The 17,720-nt window shown below is 41.7% G+C and overlaps 1 protein-coding gene across 1 annotated transcript; it reads right to left on the bottom strand.

Annotated features, from left to right (window-relative positions):
• Window positions 1–5,809: 5,809 nt before the first annotated feature.
• Window positions 5,810–16,987, bottom strand: LOC308156302 (death-associated protein kinase 2-like; the record flags this gene model as incomplete). The annotated part of the gene is made up of 10 exons (XM_080529647.1): window positions 16,903–16,987; window positions 13,930–14,151; window positions 12,284–12,422; window positions 11,300–11,429; window positions 8,628–8,676; window positions 8,377–8,403; window positions 8,113–8,265; window positions 7,602–7,647; window positions 6,956–7,021; window positions 5,810–5,854 (listed from the first exon to the last, which is right to left on the bottom strand). Exons 1-10 carry the CDS (start codon window positions 16,962–16,964, stop codon window positions 5,810–5,812), a joined length of 939 nt encoding a protein of 312 aa, XP_080385773.1. The 5' UTR covers window positions 16,965–16,987.
• Between the last annotated feature and the right edge of the window lie 733 nt (window positions 16,988–17,720).

Genomic DNA, 17,720 nt, shown 5'->3' with positions numbered 1-17,720 from the left:
AAAGGCGTCAAGCATCCTGAGCTAGACAACACTGACTGGCTCCTGCAGTTTCACTATCTCGTGGACATAACAGGCCATCTGAACCAGCTCAATGTGAAAATGCAAGGTATTGGAAATACAATCTCATCCCTTCAACAAGCAGTGTTTGCATTTGAAAGCAAGCTGGAAGTCTTTCTCAGGGACATTGAAACAGGTCGTCTTCTGCACTTTGTAACACTGCAACAATTTAGAGATGCATGCTTAGCAAGTGACTTCACTCAACATCTGGATCTCCAGCAGCTAGCTGGCTTTACGTCCAATCTCCTGCAGTCATTCAAAGCACGTTTTGGAGAATTTCGTGCGCGCACTGGTCTTTTCAAGTTCATCACTCATCCACATGAGTGTGCAGTGGACAAAATCGACCTGACATGCATCCCTGGGGTCTCTATGGGAGACTTTGAGCTGGAAGTTGCTGACCTGAAGGCATCAGACATGTGGATGAGTAAGTTCAAGACACTTAATGGAGAGTTGGAAAGTCTTGCGCGACAGCGAGCAGAGCTGGCGAGGGAACACAAGTGGACAGAAATGAAAAAACTGAAAAAAGACCAGCTGATTCTGAAAACTTGGAACGAGCTTCCTGTGACATACCACACAATGCAGCGTGTTAGTATTGCCGTATTGACCATGTTTGGCTCTACATACTGTATGTATGTGAGCAGTCATTCTCGCATATGAGGAACATTAAGACCAACCTACGCTCACGTTTAACTGATGGAAGCCTCAACGCCTGCATGAAGCTCAACCTCACCACGTATGAACCAGACTACAAGGACATCAGCAAAACCATGCAGCACCAGAAATCGCATTAAAAGTAAGACATATTTAATTTATTATATGTTAAAAATACTATATGGCTCTCAATGAAATACATTTAGAAATATTTGGCTTTTATGGCTCTCCCAGTCAAAAAGGTTCCCGACCCCTGAAATTCTGGAGCATCACATTTGTGGGTTCGATTATACTCTCAAAATGGCCAGAAAAAGATAACTTTCATATGAAACTCGACAGTCTATTCTTGTTCTTAGAAATGAAGGCTATTCCATGTGAGAAATTGCCAAGAAACTGAACATGTCCTACAACGGTGTGTACTAGTCCCTTCAGAGAACAGCACAAACAGGCTCTAACCAGAGTAGAAAGAGAAGTGGGAGGCCCCGGTGCACAACTGAGCAAGAAAACAAGTACATTAGAGTCTCTAGTTTGAGAAATAGACGCCTCACAGGTCCTGAACTGGCAGCTTCATTAAATGGTACCCGCAAAACGCCAGTGTCAACGTCTACAGTGAAGAGGCGACTCCGGGATGCTGGCCTTCTAGGCAGAGTGGCAAAGAAAAAGCCATATCTGAGACTGGCCAATAAAAGGAAAAGATTAATATGGGCAAAATAACACAGACATTGGACAGAGGAAGATTGGAAAAAAGTGTTATGGACAGACAAATCGAAGTTTGAGGTGTTTTGATCACACAGAAGAACATTTGTGAGACGCAGAACAAGTGAAAAGATGCTGGAAGAGTGCCTGACGCCATCTGTCAAGCATGGTGGAGGTAATGTGATGGTCTGGGGCTGCTTTTGTACATGCTAAAAGGGATTTTGAATAAGGAAGGCTATCACTAAATTTTGCAACGCCATGCCATACCCTGTGGACAGCACTTGATTGGAGCCAATTTCCTCCTACAACAGGACAATGACCCAAAGCACACCTCCAAATTATGCAAGAACTATTTAATGAAGAAGCAGGCAGCTGGTATTCTGTCTGTAATGGAGTGGCCAGCGGAGTCACCAGATCTCAACCCCATTGAGCTGTTGTGGGAGCTGCTTGACCGTATGGTACGCAAGAAGTGCCCATCAAGGGAGGTGCTTCAGGAAGCGTGGGGTGAAATTTCTTCAGATTACCTCAACAAATTAACCGCTAGAATGCCAAAGGTCTGCAATGCTGTAATTGCTGCAAAGCAATTTGACGAAAGCAAAGTTTGAAGGACAAAATTATTATTTCAAATAAAAATCATTATTTCTATCCATGTCAATGTCTAGACTATATTTTCTATTCATTTTGCAACTCATTTGATATATAAAAGTGCAGGTTTTCATGGAAAACACGAAATTGTCTGGGTGACCCCAAACTTTTGAACGGTAGTGTATTATTATTATTATTATTATTATTATTATTATTATTATTATTATTATTATTATTATTATTATTATTATTATATGAGGAACTGACCCAAGACAGGCTTTTCCATCTACGGAGCACCAACAAACACAAGTTGGTGGTGACAGGGGAGGACCCATGCCCCATCGAGATCAAGATGGAAGAAAGAAGGAACCACTATGATCAAGAAGATCAGCAGGAAGAAGTTGACACCATCATTGTCCAACAAGTCCTGATGTGTGCTGGAGAAGCCCATCAAATCTCTGTGGTTTCTGATCACACAGACGTGTTTGTCCTCCTCCTTCACCATCACCTTCAGGCAGGGCTGGATGTACCACTCATCATGGAATCCCCCCGCAAGGAAAGGGCAACAGTGGACCACTATTATACTAAATCAAGTCGACACTGGCCAAGCATTCACAAGAAATTGTCAAGAACCTTTCATCAGTCCATGTATGAATGTAATACCATATCGGGATGCAACACCGTAGCGTCTTACTATGGGTTGGGAAAAGGCTCTGTCATCAAAGTCCTGAAAGCTGAGTACGAACTATCAGCCATTGGTAATGTGGATGCACCGTTCCAGCAAGTCCTCGACCAAGCCACTGCCTTACTTTATGTTCTTATTCCTGTTGTAAAGCACTTTGAGCTGCATTTCTTGTATGAAAGGTGCTATATAAATAAAGCTTTACTTACTTACTTACTTAAAAAAAATCTTTCAAATTAATGAATAGTAACACAAAAAATACATTGTACATACATGAGTATGAGTAAACATGAGTGAACATAAATTTGATGCATTTGAATTGAGTATTTTGCATGAATATTTGGCATTTCGGGCATGAAGGGGTTAATATCTGAAATGCACAAGGGCTATCACAGGGCACCTTCCTGTATTTTGAAGAGGTACCCCCAAGCAACAAGAAACAGCAGAGAAAAAAAACTTTACCTGACAAAACAAGGTTCATCCAAAAAAAAAGAAGAAAAAAAAAGCTTTGGCTCCCGGACTATCAGTGTTGTTTCACATCTTCACTCTCCTCTTTGGCTTTGAGTCTTGCCCTTTCATAGGTCTCTGCCATCTTCTCTCTGAGTAGCTCCTTTGACGTTGTTTTTGGTCTGTCCTGCTTCTCATTTCTCTCTTCTGCCTCCTTTTCCTCTAATGCACGTTTCTTTTTCGTCCTTCTCCTTCTCATTTTCTCTCTTTCTCTGTTGCTCCTCCCAGTCTTTTATTTTCATATCTGCCTCCTTTATTTTTTGCATCGCAAGTTCAATTTTAGCAAATTTTTTCTGTTCCTCCCATTTCTCTTTCTCTTGCTTCTTCTCCTCTCTCCTCTCCTGATACTGTTTTATCTTCCGTTGATAGTCTAGTACTCTGGTACTCTAGTGCCATTCACACATCATTACTACCAGTCTTTAAAAGGTCTGGGGAACACAGGAAACAACCCAGGTAAAAAATCTATATCTTCTCCTGAACCGATAATGCACTTTGATTTTGTGTGCCTGTCCAGGCGAAACGCCTCCATTTCTACCACTAATACACACACACACACACACACACACACACACTCACACACTCACACTCACACACCACACACCACACACCACACACCACATGAGAACATCATTATGGCGATGCTAGGAAGAGATGGAGCCATCCCCCCACCCTCCCCTCTCCCCCCACCACTCTCCCCTCTCCCTCCACCACCCTCCCCTCTCCCCCATCACCCTCCCCTCTCCCCCCACCACCCCCCTTTCTCCCCCCCACCACCCTCCCCTCTCCCTCCACCACCCTCCCCTCTGCCCTCCACTACCCCAGCACCCTGAGAGGGGTGCCTATCAGCCCACCACCCTCCCCACCACACCACCACCCTGAGAGGGGTGCCTATCAGCCCACCACCCTCTCCCCCCTTCTCTTTTGTTCCTTCTCTTTCTTTTTCTTGTCCTTCTTCTGTATTTTCTTTTCAGTCTTTAGTCTCCTTTTCTCTTCTTCTGCAAACCTTTTATTTCCCTTTTCCTTCTCCTTATTCTCATTTTCAAGTTTCTTTATTCTCTCTTTTGCGTTCTTTTTTTCCTCCTTTAGTCTCCTTTTCTCTTCTTCTGCAAACCTTTTATTTTCCTTTTCCTTCTCCTTATTCTCATTTTCAAGTTTCTTTATTCTCTCTTTTGCGTTCTTTTTTTCCTCCTTTAGTCTCCTTTTCTCTTCTTCTGCAAACCTTTTATTTTCCTTTTCCTTCTCCTTATTCTCATTTTCAAGTTTCTTTATTCTCTCTTTTGCGTTCTTTTTTCCCTCCTCTAGTCTAATCTTCTCTTCCTTCTCTTTCTCTTTCTTCTCTTTCTCTTGCTTTTTCTTATTCTCTTTCTGTTGCTTTTTTTCTTCCTCCAACTTCACTTTCGCTTGCTTTTTTGCCTCCTCTGATTTCAGTTTCTCCTCCTTCTGTCGATGTTTCTCCTCCTTTTCAATCTCTTTTTTTTCTTGCTCAAGGCTCTTCTCTTTCTCTTTCTTCTCTTTCTCTTGCTTTTTCTTATTCTCTTTCTGTTGCTTTTTTTCTTCCTCCAACTTCACTTTCGCTTGCTTTTTTGCCTCCTCTGATTTCAGTTTCTCCTCCTTCTGTCGACGTTTCTCCTCCTTTTCAATCTCTTTCTTTTTTTGCTCAAGGCTCTTCTCTTTCTCTTTCTTCTCTTTCTCTTGCTTTTTCTTATTCTCTTTCTGTTGCTTTTTTTCTTCCTCCAACTTCACTTTCGCTTGCTTTTTTGCCTCCTCTGATTTCAGTTTCTCCTCCTTCTGTCGACGTTTCTCCTCCTTTTCAATCTCTTTCTTTTCTTTGCCAGGCGGTGAGTGACGTCCCACTGGGGCCTCTTGGGGGGGATGAAGGCAAGAGTCAATTCTCTGTGGAAAGAAAAAGCACTAAGGCTTAGGCTGTGTTCGAAATGGCATACTAGCATACTGCATACTAGCATACTCAATGAGTATATACTGTATACTGCCTACTAAATTCATAATAAGTATGCCAATACCAGCCAACCGTTTACACTGCAGTATGCATACTGCATCCCAGAATGCATTTCGCCGGTCCAGGAGCGGGGATTTTAAATCCTCTATTTAAAAATATATTGGCTAAAAGCTGTAATTTTGGCTCTACAAGTGTTAACATGTCATTTTATGAAGTTTTAATATGTTTTCAGGTGAGAAAGTAACCATATATATTCCAAAAATGTGATGTATGTATCTGATCTGACGTTACCTTAGTTACCGTAGATACCCGTAGATACTACTTCGACATAGTCCGAACTTAATAGCTAAACAAGTTGTAAAAAGATTTACAGATTTTTTTACATACTACTCATAAACATTTTAGCTAGTCAGATCTCGCATACTGTACAGTGTGAACGCTCTGGCATACTAAAATCTAGTATGAGTAGTATGCTAGTATGCCATTCCAAACACAGCCTTACAACGTAGCACACAAACCCAACACCAGATGAGTCACATAGCATTTTTCGTTTTTTTCTTTAAAGCCCATGTGACTTCCACCTATGGGTGTTGTATTGCCACAAAGAGCATGGTGGCGCAGTCGGACCTGTATAGGAGGGAAGACTACACCGGGAGGAGATGGCATGTCATTCATCAGGGGAAGAGGGCCAGGCGGTGAGTGACGTCCCACTGGGGCCTCTTGGGGGGGATGAAGGCAAGAGTCCTACAACGTAGCACACAAACCCAACACCAGATGAGTCACATAGCATTTTTCGTTTTTTTCTTTAAAAAAAAAAATCGGACAAAATAAATCCACAATTCCAAACGAATTCTATTACTCAACTACATGGAGAAAATATTGGCTATACCCAGCAAACACAGTTGAACCTTGAAGTTAGGCTGTGGTGAGGTTGTGGACAACATTCTCGGAATAGTCGGCTGTAGTGTGGCAACATGTTGGAAGCCTACCAGATGGGCTAAAGGCTAAAGTCTTCGCAGTTACGTTGTCGCGACCCTCAGTAGTATTAAAGTAGCATTTCATTGGCTACCTTCTAACAACGTTGCAACCTCACAGGAGGTTAACACACAGGCAACAACTTGGCTGTGTTTGCTGGGTACCTTAGTGTCATAGCATTGGCATTATAATAATAATAATAATAATAATAATAATAATAATAATAATAATAATAATAATATTTCTTTGAAAAGCACTTTTCCTGCAAACTTTGCAACTCGAAGTGCTTTAAAATATCCACACAGCATGAAAAAAAACAAAAAAAACAATAGTAATCAATAAAACACAATAGCAATAATATAAACGACATAATAAAACAAGAATAAGCCATACAGTCCACAAAGATAAACAAAATAACAAAATAATATAAAAAATACTATACGATTTAAGTAAATATGCAAATATATACAAATATATAGATTCATCAACTAACATTAAAAGATACATTAGATATTAATAAATAAATGGAAAGAGAAGACAAAGCTAACATACCGAAAGGGGGCGTCGTGGAAATGAAGAATTCCTCCTTTTTCTACCCCTCCTTAACTGTAGAAGTATCTCATTCTTCTTTTTCTCTCTTTCTTTCCTTTTCTCCTCTTCTTTCATTAATGTTGCTTCTTTTTGATTGAAAAGGTTTTCTCTCTTAACAACCTTTATGTGGTCCTCCTCTTTAGTATCCTCTTCCATCATCCTCCTTAATCCTTCCAGTACCCTCTCTTCTTCCTGTAAACTTTTCATGAGAAGCACTGCCTTTATTAGCTCTGGTTCGAGACATTCAAGATTACCCGGATCTGGAAGGCAAGGGCCGGGGCGCTTAGGCAACGGGCGTGGAGGGGGTGAAGGCCGGCCGGCTGGGAAGCCAGACATGAGGGTTAGGGAGCCCATGTGAGAGGAGCCCATGTGAATTCCACCTATGGGTGTTGTATTGCCACAAAGAGCATGGTGGCGCAGTCGGACCGGTATAGGAGGGAAGACTACACCGGGAGGAGATGGCATGTCATTCATCAGGGGAAGAGGGCCAGGCGGTGAGTGACGTCCCACTGGGGCCTCTTGGGGGAGATGAAGGCAAGAGTCCTACAACGTAGCACACAAACCCAACACCAGATGAGTCACATAGCATTTTTCGTTTTTTTCTTTAAAAAAAAAATCTGACAAAATAAATCCACAATTCCAAACGAATTCTATTACTCAACTACATGGAGAAAATATTGGCTATACCCAGCAAACACAGTTGAACTTTGAAGTTAGGCTGTGGTGAGGTTGTGCTAAAGCACAAGGGAATATCATATCATTTAATATATTTAATAATATGATGCAGCCATTTTGCAGAGACTATACAGAGAGTAAACACAGGGCCCATACTTAGTCTCTTCACCGTGTTCCAACTAATTGTGCATTATTGTATCACATTCACACACTCTATTCTCTCACCTTGATCCAAGGGTGTAGTAGACATTCCTCTGCTGTCATTCTCTCTCTGTTTGAGGAGATAATCACAGAATTACTAGTACCATACAGATGTGTACTGATATTAATCAACAAATGTATTGTAATCATATGTGACACGGTCTGGTCAATCGGTCCGCAAGTCAGCATCTGATTTGATGTTCGGACTTTTCTTTCGAAAAATGTTAACACATTTTTTATAATGACACACTCGCTTATCAACTAACACAGCTTGTTTTGTGAGCCTGCTGACAATGTAAAGTAGTGTTATAGTTAACTAGGTAGTAGTGGGAATTACTCACTGAATCCATTGCATTGCAGTATTTTGGCTTGACTAGCGAGTTCGTGTTGTGATTTTCAAAAACTTTGAAAAGTATTTCCGTGTTTCAAAATAAAAGTCGGAACATTTTGATTGGTTGCCGACTTGCGGCCCAAATGACCGGACCGTGTCACATATAAATTATATCAAAATATGAGTAATAGATTGTTTGATTACATTGGGTCTTTAACCAGCAGTTTTTCAATAAAGTCTTTGGCCATGACACTGGTCTGGCTGAAAGAGTTCTCCTCAAACTCGTAGTTCATCCCCACAATGTTCAGTAGTGTCTCATCATCATTATCTCCTTGAAAAGGGGACATGCCACTCAACCTGTAAAATAGGGTGGTGTTAGGGAGACATTAGGGAGCTAGATACTAGCTAACACTGTAATACTGCATCCACAGTGAAGTTCAACCTGTCAGCTTATCTTTGGATACTCACAATATGTAGGTTATGACGCCAATACTCCTGTATAGACAAGAGATACAAAGAGTAATGAAAGACTGTATTCAAAACAAGAAGAACTACATCTAGCCTACCACAACTATGACTACTGCATGGTTAATCCAGGAGTGTTAGGGCCTATCCCTCTTTGTCTTATGAACAACTTAAGATACAAATGAAAATTAATATAGTTTAATTTGTCAGTATAATGCACCTATTTGCTCATAGTAACATGTAAAATGGTTTACCACATGTCAGCGGCCTCACTCAGGGGTTCATAGTTGATCACCTCAGGGGCTGGGAGGGAGTGAGGATGGGGGGAGGAGTGAAATAGCAGAAATGTCATTATTCATTGCACATTTATCTGTGCACTAGTTGTAAAAGTTCATATTCTGACAAATCATACTTAAAATGTGTTGTTGACTCGTCCCTCTCTTGTATTTGTTCGTTTTAGTACACAGAACCTTAGTTTCCCAAATCTGTGCAAAAATGGTGATAATGGACCATTAAAAGTCTAACACAATCATACCCAATACCCAATACAGAGCAATACTGTAATAATGGTGATAATGGATAGGGCAGGATTAAGAACCAAGAGATGAAGAGAAATTAAAACAATCTACTCTGCAACATGAGTGTCGGTCATGCAGTTAAACAAGGCCGAAAGTCACCCTCACTGTGTACAGTTTGGTAAGCACATCATTTTGTAAAAAGCATTGGTTCTGTAAGGCACTGACAGTGTCTGTAGGCTACAGTAGAGCTGCCAGGGAGGGACCTGATACCATAGCTAGCAACCACATTTTCCTGGGAGAAATTAAAGTTTTGAAGAAGCCTCCATGATGCCAAATAACACACCCCAGCCTGTGGAGTCAGATGGCCATAATATGAACACAGAACAAGTAAGTGCTGTGAGCTGTGATTCGGTCATAGGTACGAGGCCGCAGGCAATCACAGCCGTGCTGATATTCAGTATAACAGCACGACCTTGAGTGTGATATTGCTTTTATACAACAGTTCTACAGCGCCATTTATTAGTTAACAGTAATAAGCGACAACAGATTATGATTTGTTTGTTTATTTAATCATAAAAATAAACAAAAAATAGTCCCGCAACTGAACTTCAAATGGACTGTTGCCTAGTAACCTGAACACAAACATGTAGTCTAATTAACGGTCATTTAGTAGAACATCTGTGCGGCGGAGTGATACATAAAGTCCCAGTGCTGTTATACTGTATATCAGCACTCATGGAATGCCTCTTGTCCAATCAAATCCAATCAAATGACTTGGTCGGAACTAACTGTTGTATAATATAATATAACCTAGATTTGCATCAAATGCCTTTCTAAAAGACCAGACTGTCAGGTGTCCTGGACCTTCCCCTGTGGCTGAGCCCTGTATGTGTACCATTTAGAGAAACACGCATGGAGAAATTACTTGTTTTCAACTCTGATATTAGAAACTAATATTTCTGGACAAATGTTATTGTTGTCATATAAACTGTGTAGAAATGGTAGGTGCTAAAAAAAATTGTATGTTCCAACATTTGTAATGTTTTGCATGAATGTGCAAAAGGGATAAGAACTGACAAAATTATATATTTGTATAACAGTGAGAAAGGAAATGAAAGAGTGTTAAGAGAGAAACATGTGGTTCACCCCCTTCGACCATACAGGTCGGTAGCAGGTAGAAGCGTGAATGACTTTTGTTCTTTTGTTCTGCAACTGCCACAGATACAGCAGCTCATTGTATTTGAGTAACACTGTAAGATGCACACACATGTCTATTGCACAATATTGCACACAAGACAGACAAATAGATAGAGAGATATGGGTTCATTCTACTGCAGAATTGTTACAGTGTTTCTGTGACTCAGTTGTAACATGTTCCCCCCTGCATTTCCTGCTGGGCCTATGTAAACTTCTCACCTAGCCAGAAGCCTTCTCTCACTACCCCCTGCTCCCACACCGCACGCTCTGACGTCACATCCTGTCCATAACCACCACCACTACCCGTTTGTTGTCTCCATGACAACCTGCGCAGGTTCCGCAAGGTTCAAGCTAAATAAAGACTGACAGATAGACATAAAGAGAGATTGCTTAAACAAGTCCACATATTGTTCTTCAACATGCTTTCTGTAGCCCCAAATCGTCTCATCTGGTTAACATGGTGGAATGTTGATTTTAGGCCAACATTCCTAGAGCCCTTTTGTTACTGCAACTGCTGTGGAACTTTCCGGACTCTTATATAAAAACAACAGGAAACCTGCAGAACACATTCTGATTACTCAACAATGCACTCTCTTGGCTACCAGTTCTACCCCACTGAAGCCACTCTCAACCACTTCAACACCCAACTATACCACTCTCAACCTCACAACCATCTATCTATCTATCTATCTATCTATCTATCTATCTATCTATCTATCTATCTATAGTAGATATGCTTTGCTATTGACAATACATTGCCAAAATGTCTTTGCCAACCGCATATTGGGGTAGTGGTGGTCTAGTGGATAGTGAGTTGGACTTGTGATCGGAAGGTTGTGAGTTCAAATCCCGCCTGAAACCACACCACTACTAGTGTGCCCTTGAGTAAGGCACTTTGCCCTCAGTTACTCCAGGGGGAATGTCCCTGTAATTCGTACCGTAATTGTAAATCGCTTTGGATTAAAAGCGTCTGCTAAATGTCAAAATTAATTAAAATTAATATTGTAACTGTCATCCTATAAGGCCCGACAGACAGACAGAAAGAAAGACACAAAAGCCAGTAGACACATCAAACATACACGCTCGCATGCTCCTCAATCACACATACCGTACACAATTAAATGTTCTAAGACCACTGAAAACACCCACATCAGACATAGACTTCTAATTGTTCATGTGACCATTGTGAGAATGTGGGTTGTTCCACTTACCAATGTACTCCGGGGTACCCCAGAGACTTCTGTACTCGTCCCCCGGTGTGAAGCGGTGGGCCAGCCCAAAATCAATGATTTTGATGTGGGGGTGTGGCACTGTCTTATCAACCAGCATGATATTCTCTGGCTGAACAGAGAGGAGAAACACTTGTTACTTACGTGAAGCGTTCAACAATGTAAAATATCAAGGTGTCAGAAGAGTGTCCGAAGTTTAATAAACATGTAGTGGAGGTGGTTCAGTGAACCACAGTACAGTACCACAGCACAGTAGGATGATAATAACGGACCTTGCCTGAGATCCGAAGACTTGCATTAGCTCCCAGAACTAATGCCTGGGCTTTAGCTCCACGGGCTAACACAGTCTAATGGAAGACCACGGTTTGAACCTAGTAGGTCACACCAGCTACAAGACCATGATTTGAACCTAGTAGGTCACACCAGATAGGGGGAACCACCTTCCCATTTGTCTATAATACCTCTAATTTCTACACCCATTAAATCTCCCCTTTTTCTGTGATTGCGTCCCAATTGTCTGTCTTCGCTCCCTTCTCAAAAGGATTGGATCATAATATAACTGCCAAGAGGGGTGGGAGGGTACGAGCAGATGGGGTGATTATTATTATTATTATTAGTGTTCCTACTACGTAGTAGTAGGAACAGTATTGTTATTGGTCTTTATTTGTTTTTTACTCTGTGTGTTTACTTTATACTTTATACTACTTACCTTTGCTTTTGATATGTTGAAAACATTTACTTTCTCGAATGCTCCTTGTTGTGCTCCTTTTCTCTTGCTGATTTATTTCCTGCCCATGTTCATCACTACATTTTCTTTACTAAAAGCACATTTCCCCCATTCTAGTGACTCTTTATTTGATCGTGATTTGGATGTGAGGACAGAGGGTGTGAGGACAGAGGGTGTGAGGACAGATGTGAGGACAGAGGAAGTGAGGACCATGCGCCCCCTGTGTGTGCCCCTCTCACCTTGAGGTCAAAGTGGGCGATGCGTTTGCTGTGCATGAAGCCCACTCCCTTCAGGATCTGCTTGAGGAACTCGATGGCCTCTTCCTCTGACAGGTTCTCTTTCGCCACTATGAAGTCTAACAGCTCCCCTCCGCTGATACTGTGGCATGGAGAGGAGGGAGGGGGCGTAGTGAGGGAAGGAGAGGGGAAGGTGAGGGTGACAAAGAGAGAGAGAGAAAGAGAGAGAGGGAGAGAGAGAGAGAGAGAGAGAGAGAGAGAGAGAAAATATGGGAAGTTGATTGTATTAGTGCTGCTTACTGATTACAAGGAAAGTCAATAGTTCTGTCTGTCTATACAGGCCGCTCCATTAACAGCTCAGACAAGTACTGAACCAGCACAAAGGCACAAACTCACTCCCTCACTCCCTCAATCTCACACACACACACACACACACACGCACAGAAACAACCTCAGTCGGCACACTTATTCTGATTACATTAGATTGCATTTGTGACTCTATGTGTGTGTGTATGTGTGTGTGTGTGTGTGTGTGTGTGCGTGTGTGTGTGTATGTCTCACACATGTGTGGATCTCTGCATTGCTGCTATATTTATAGGAAGTGGGCGGGGCCATAGGGAGCCAGTGTCTGGCTGTTAAGATTAGAGGTAGTAATGATAGTTGATTCTCGTTGTCTTCCTATTAAACAGGATAGGTGAGGTGATCCACACAATGTTTTCTATCATACCCACTGTGTCCTGAGGGGGCAGACACACAGACACACGTCACACAGACAGGCACACACATGTGACACGGCATGATTGCATCTGCACATTATGAGCAATCATGTCTGACACCCATGCGATATACAACAGACCACCACAAAACCAAACACACACACACACACACACACACACACACACACGTCACAACAGAGACAGACCCTGTCACTGTACCAAACACGTCATCCAGCTTTGTTCTGATCCAGAGTCTCACTTTCGCCCCATATCAGTTTTCCTTCTAGACTAACATCACTTGGAAGTAACACCAGTCTAGTTTTATCTCTTTCTTTCCTACAAAGTCTCTCTAACTCCCTATGGTCTTTGCCCTTTTAATTTTTCATTGCCTACATTTTCCTATTTTTTTTCTTTTCTAATCTTTTCTTTTCTAATCTAATCTATGGGAGTAACCTTAACCAGTTGTTCAAAACTTAATCTGGATCAGATTGATCCCGATTCTTTTCTCTGATCGAGGATCAAATCGAGCTGGCTGATCCTGATCAGAAAAAAAAGAAAGAAAAAAGATCTGATCCTGGATCAATCCTGGATCAAAGAATCGGAATCCAGATCAAAAGTTTTAAACAATTGGGCCAGATAGACAGATCCCATAATCGGACAGGCAGAGAGAAAGACAGACAGGCTCCTAGACAGGCTTCTAGACAGGCTCCTAACACGCAGTGGATACAGAAGTTGGGCTTTGTTGCCATAACGTTGACATGTTGCAGCACTTCGTGCCTCCTTCTCCATCCCTTCATCACATCCCACTTCATTCACAGCTCCACAATAAGCTGTGAATGAACACCTCCTCTCAAACACCTCACTCTTTCCACCCAACACCCTCTCCTCCCCATCCTCCATCTCCTTTTCTCCATCCCTCCATCCTATACTCACAGCTCCACGATGAGCACCACCTCGGCGCGGCTCTCGAACACGTCCCTTAGCGCCATGACGTTGGCGTGCTGCAGCGCCTGCAGGATCTCCACCTCTCTCTCCACGTCCCTCCTCTCCATACCCAGCTGGCTGCTGGCGCTCCTCCGCAGCTTCAGGAATTTCCCGGCCCAGCGGACTCCCGAGGAGCGCTCCCGCACCGCCCGCACCTGCCCAAAGTTACCACTATGGGGAGGGAGAGGTGTGGGAAACATGGGTTTCTTTGGTTTATTTTCTGGAATACTTTGGTTTGATTGAGCCTGCCTGGAGTGGTAGATGGGCGGGCTTGCACTTTTCAGACTATTCCCGTTAGTTCCATTGTACCAAGCTCAAATCAAGTTCAGATAAGGAGAGAAAACTATATAGGACAGGCACCCAGGTTTCATGTTGGTACTGCTCTGGGTCAAATATGTACGTACAGTGCCCTGCATAAGTAGTGGGACAGTGAAGCATTTTTTCTTCTTTTGCCTTTGAAGGTTTGGCTTTGAAATCAAACAATTACATTTGTAGAGATTATCAGCTTTTATTTTATGGTATTTTGTACATATTGGATACATATATATACACATGCATATCTTCTTTTGCCTCTACACTCCAAAAATGTGGTTTTGAAATCAATGATGGTATTTTGTACATATTGGGTGCACCATTCAGAAATTACAACACTTTTCTCCATAGTCCCCCTTTTTCAGGGTACCCTAAAGTGATGGGACAATTGGCTTGACAGGTGTTTCTGGTGTGTTACGTCACATAATTTTGCAGTTATAAGAGAGCTCTCAATGTCAATTGATTCTAAGCTTTGCATTTGCCTTTGGAGTCTGCTATTGGTGTCTGTCAACATGAGGACCAAAGAGACGTCAATAAAAATGAAGGAAGCTGTTACAGCCATAGTGTGGTTGTGTGTGTGGTTGTGTGTGTGTGTGTTTACTGTTGTAATGTGGTTGTGTGTGTGTGTTTCTGTTATTCCCTGTGTCTCTCCCCAGGTTATTGTCCTTCCCCCTTCCTATCGCCATGGTGATGGCATAAGGGAGCACACCTGTATTCACTTGCTCATCAAGGATGGAGGATAAAGGACAGGTGGAACTAACAGATGGTGCCAGTGGGCAACTGTGTGTTGGTTGCTAGACAGATACTACTGTAGTATGTGCCTGTGTGTTGGTTGCTAGACAGCTAAAGCTACTACTGTAGTGAATTTCTGTGTGTTGCTACAATTTGTAGCGTGTACTGGCGTCAGTAACCGTGACTCATTTTTTAGACGGAGTGTGTCTGTTAGTATTGTGTTTGGCCACTTTAATTGGCTTCTACCTTGTTAAACAATCTATCATTTTCTCCCTGTTTTTGAAAGTAGTTTTCAGTTAAGTGTTTTTCTGAAAACTGTTTATTTTTAAGTTATACAATAGATTCTTGGTTTATTTATATTCTCCTGTCCGCCTCTTTGTCCTCCGGTTCATTTCATTATTACTTGCCGCGTCCCCTGGATATTATTTGGGGACATAACAGAAGCGTTTATGAGGCTGAAATATCAGAAAAGAATCTAGAAGAAACATAACCAAAACCTCAAATGCAAATGCAACTGGTAGGCCAAGGAAGGCTTCTACAGTGGATGACCGAATAATGTGCACCACAAGAAAAACCTGAACTTCACTAGCAGAACTAGAGGCGACATTGCAAGACACAAACCACAAAAACAGGATTATGGTTTGCTAAAAAATACCTAAAGAGCCTGCAGACATCTGGAAAAAGATGAGAGAAAGATTAACATGTACCAGAATGATGGAGTAAAGTGTGGAGAAAAAAGGGAACTGCCCAACCTCCACAGCATAACACCTCATCTGTGAAATATGGTGGAGGGGGTGTTATGGCTTAGCCATAGATGGCCTCCAATAGACCTGAATAATTGTCTTCATTGATGACGTAACCGCTAAGCTAACCCCAGTGTACAGAAACATTTCTTCAGCCCAAGAACGAGCCAATGCCTCCAAACTCATTAGATGGACATTCATCATACAGCAGGACAATGACCCAAAACATACAGCCATAGCAACTAGGGAGCTTTTCAGGGACTGGCCAAGTCAATCTCGATTTAAATCCTTTTGCATTTAAGCATTTGCTAAAGAGGAGACTTAAGGCAAAACCTCCTCAAAAGAAACAACTGAAGATGGCTGACGTACAGGCCTGGCAGACCTTCACCAGAGAGGATACCCAACTTTTGGTGTGGTTAATGGGTTGTATACTTTGTATACAAAGGATTAAATAGGGTACTATATGTCTAAAACGTGTTGTAATGGCTGCATGGTGATAGCAACATCCACAGAACACTTCAATAAAAGCTGAGAATCTCTACTTTAACTTCACTCAACTTTTCAAGTATAGATCCAAACGAAGAGCAGCACTATTTTGGGTGAGGACTGAGGGTTAGTCTAGAGCCAGAGTGGTGAATGTCATAGCTCTCTCCTCTCTCTCTCTCAATGTAACCCCACCTCTACAACTTCTACCTATCTAAATAAAGAAACATAAAGAGTGAAGGAGGGTAGATGTCCACTCTCCTTTAAAAAAAGAAAAAAGAGGAGTCTGAGGATCATCATTGTAGCTGCATCTCTACTCACACCTCCTAGTAAAGATTTGACATGTGTGTGGCCTAGCAGTGTAACAACTGTCTAAACATACACACTTGTCTCTGGAGTTTACTTCTTTGTTTTTTTAATAAGGGGGCGTTTAATTATTATTATTTTTTTAAATCCTAATAACACTTCAACACTTTTTGTGCAGCAGTGTGTTCAACATTTCATATGATGTTCAATTTAGATCAATAACAAAACCAACTAATTTACATACATTTTTTATGTTATTTGCAGTAGAGAAACAGTACCGGGGGTAGTGGGGATGAAGAGGTCTTTAGGAGAGACAGTAGTACTCTGTACGATTATACTCTCTCACCTGCCCAGCACTTCTCCGATCTCATAGTAGTCCTCCACATTCTGTAGTTTAAAAACAGCCATTCTGATGCTCTTCTTTCTCTCTCCCTCGTTGTCCTCCACGTCTACTGCATTCTATATAAGTTATAGGGATGACAGAACATACAGTATATGTAAGGTTAACAGATGTAAATCATATGAAGGATAGGACATGCTTATTTGCACGAATCAGACCATGGAATCCAGGATGATACACAGACCAATGTGAACGCAAGAGAGCCATAACATTCCACTGAGGCATATACAGTACACTAAGGGAGAAGGCAGTGAGACTGAAATGTGTTATGCTACTGATGTGTGAAGAATCCTGGCATACAGTCATAGAAAATACTCTCCAATGGGGTTCTTACAGACACAAACTGTCATTTGGGATGCCTTTCTTGGATATATTAATGTATATATACCCATGTTGATTCTTGAAAGATATTTGTTCCGTCTATGAATTTGAGAGTGGCACATTTCTCCAAACCCATCCCTCAGCTTTTTGTGGCTGGGCTGGCGTTTAGAAATTATGGATTGTCCCTTTAATGGATACCATTGAAGAGAAGCATTTGAAAGGCAAGGTGAACATAAAACATGTAGTAACAGCTTAACATGAAAACTGAAAAATGCATTCACACACAACTACTGGTACTACTACAAACACACATTCAATTTCACATCCTGTACTGTAAATAGACCCATTGATTTGTATCACTTTCTTGAGTTAAATCAAGCTTTCTACTCCCTTTTAAATATGCATTGATCAAAGGCCATAATGTGTGTGTGTGTGTGTGTGTG

The sequence above is a fragment of the Nansenia antarctica genome (genome assembly GCF_963989245.1).
Source record: "Nansenia antarctica genome assembly, chromosome: 1".
NCBI lineage: Eukaryota > Metazoa > Chordata > Actinopteri > Argentiniformes > Microstomatidae > Nansenia > Nansenia antarctica.
This window is presented reverse-complemented; position numbering and strand designations above follow the sequence as displayed.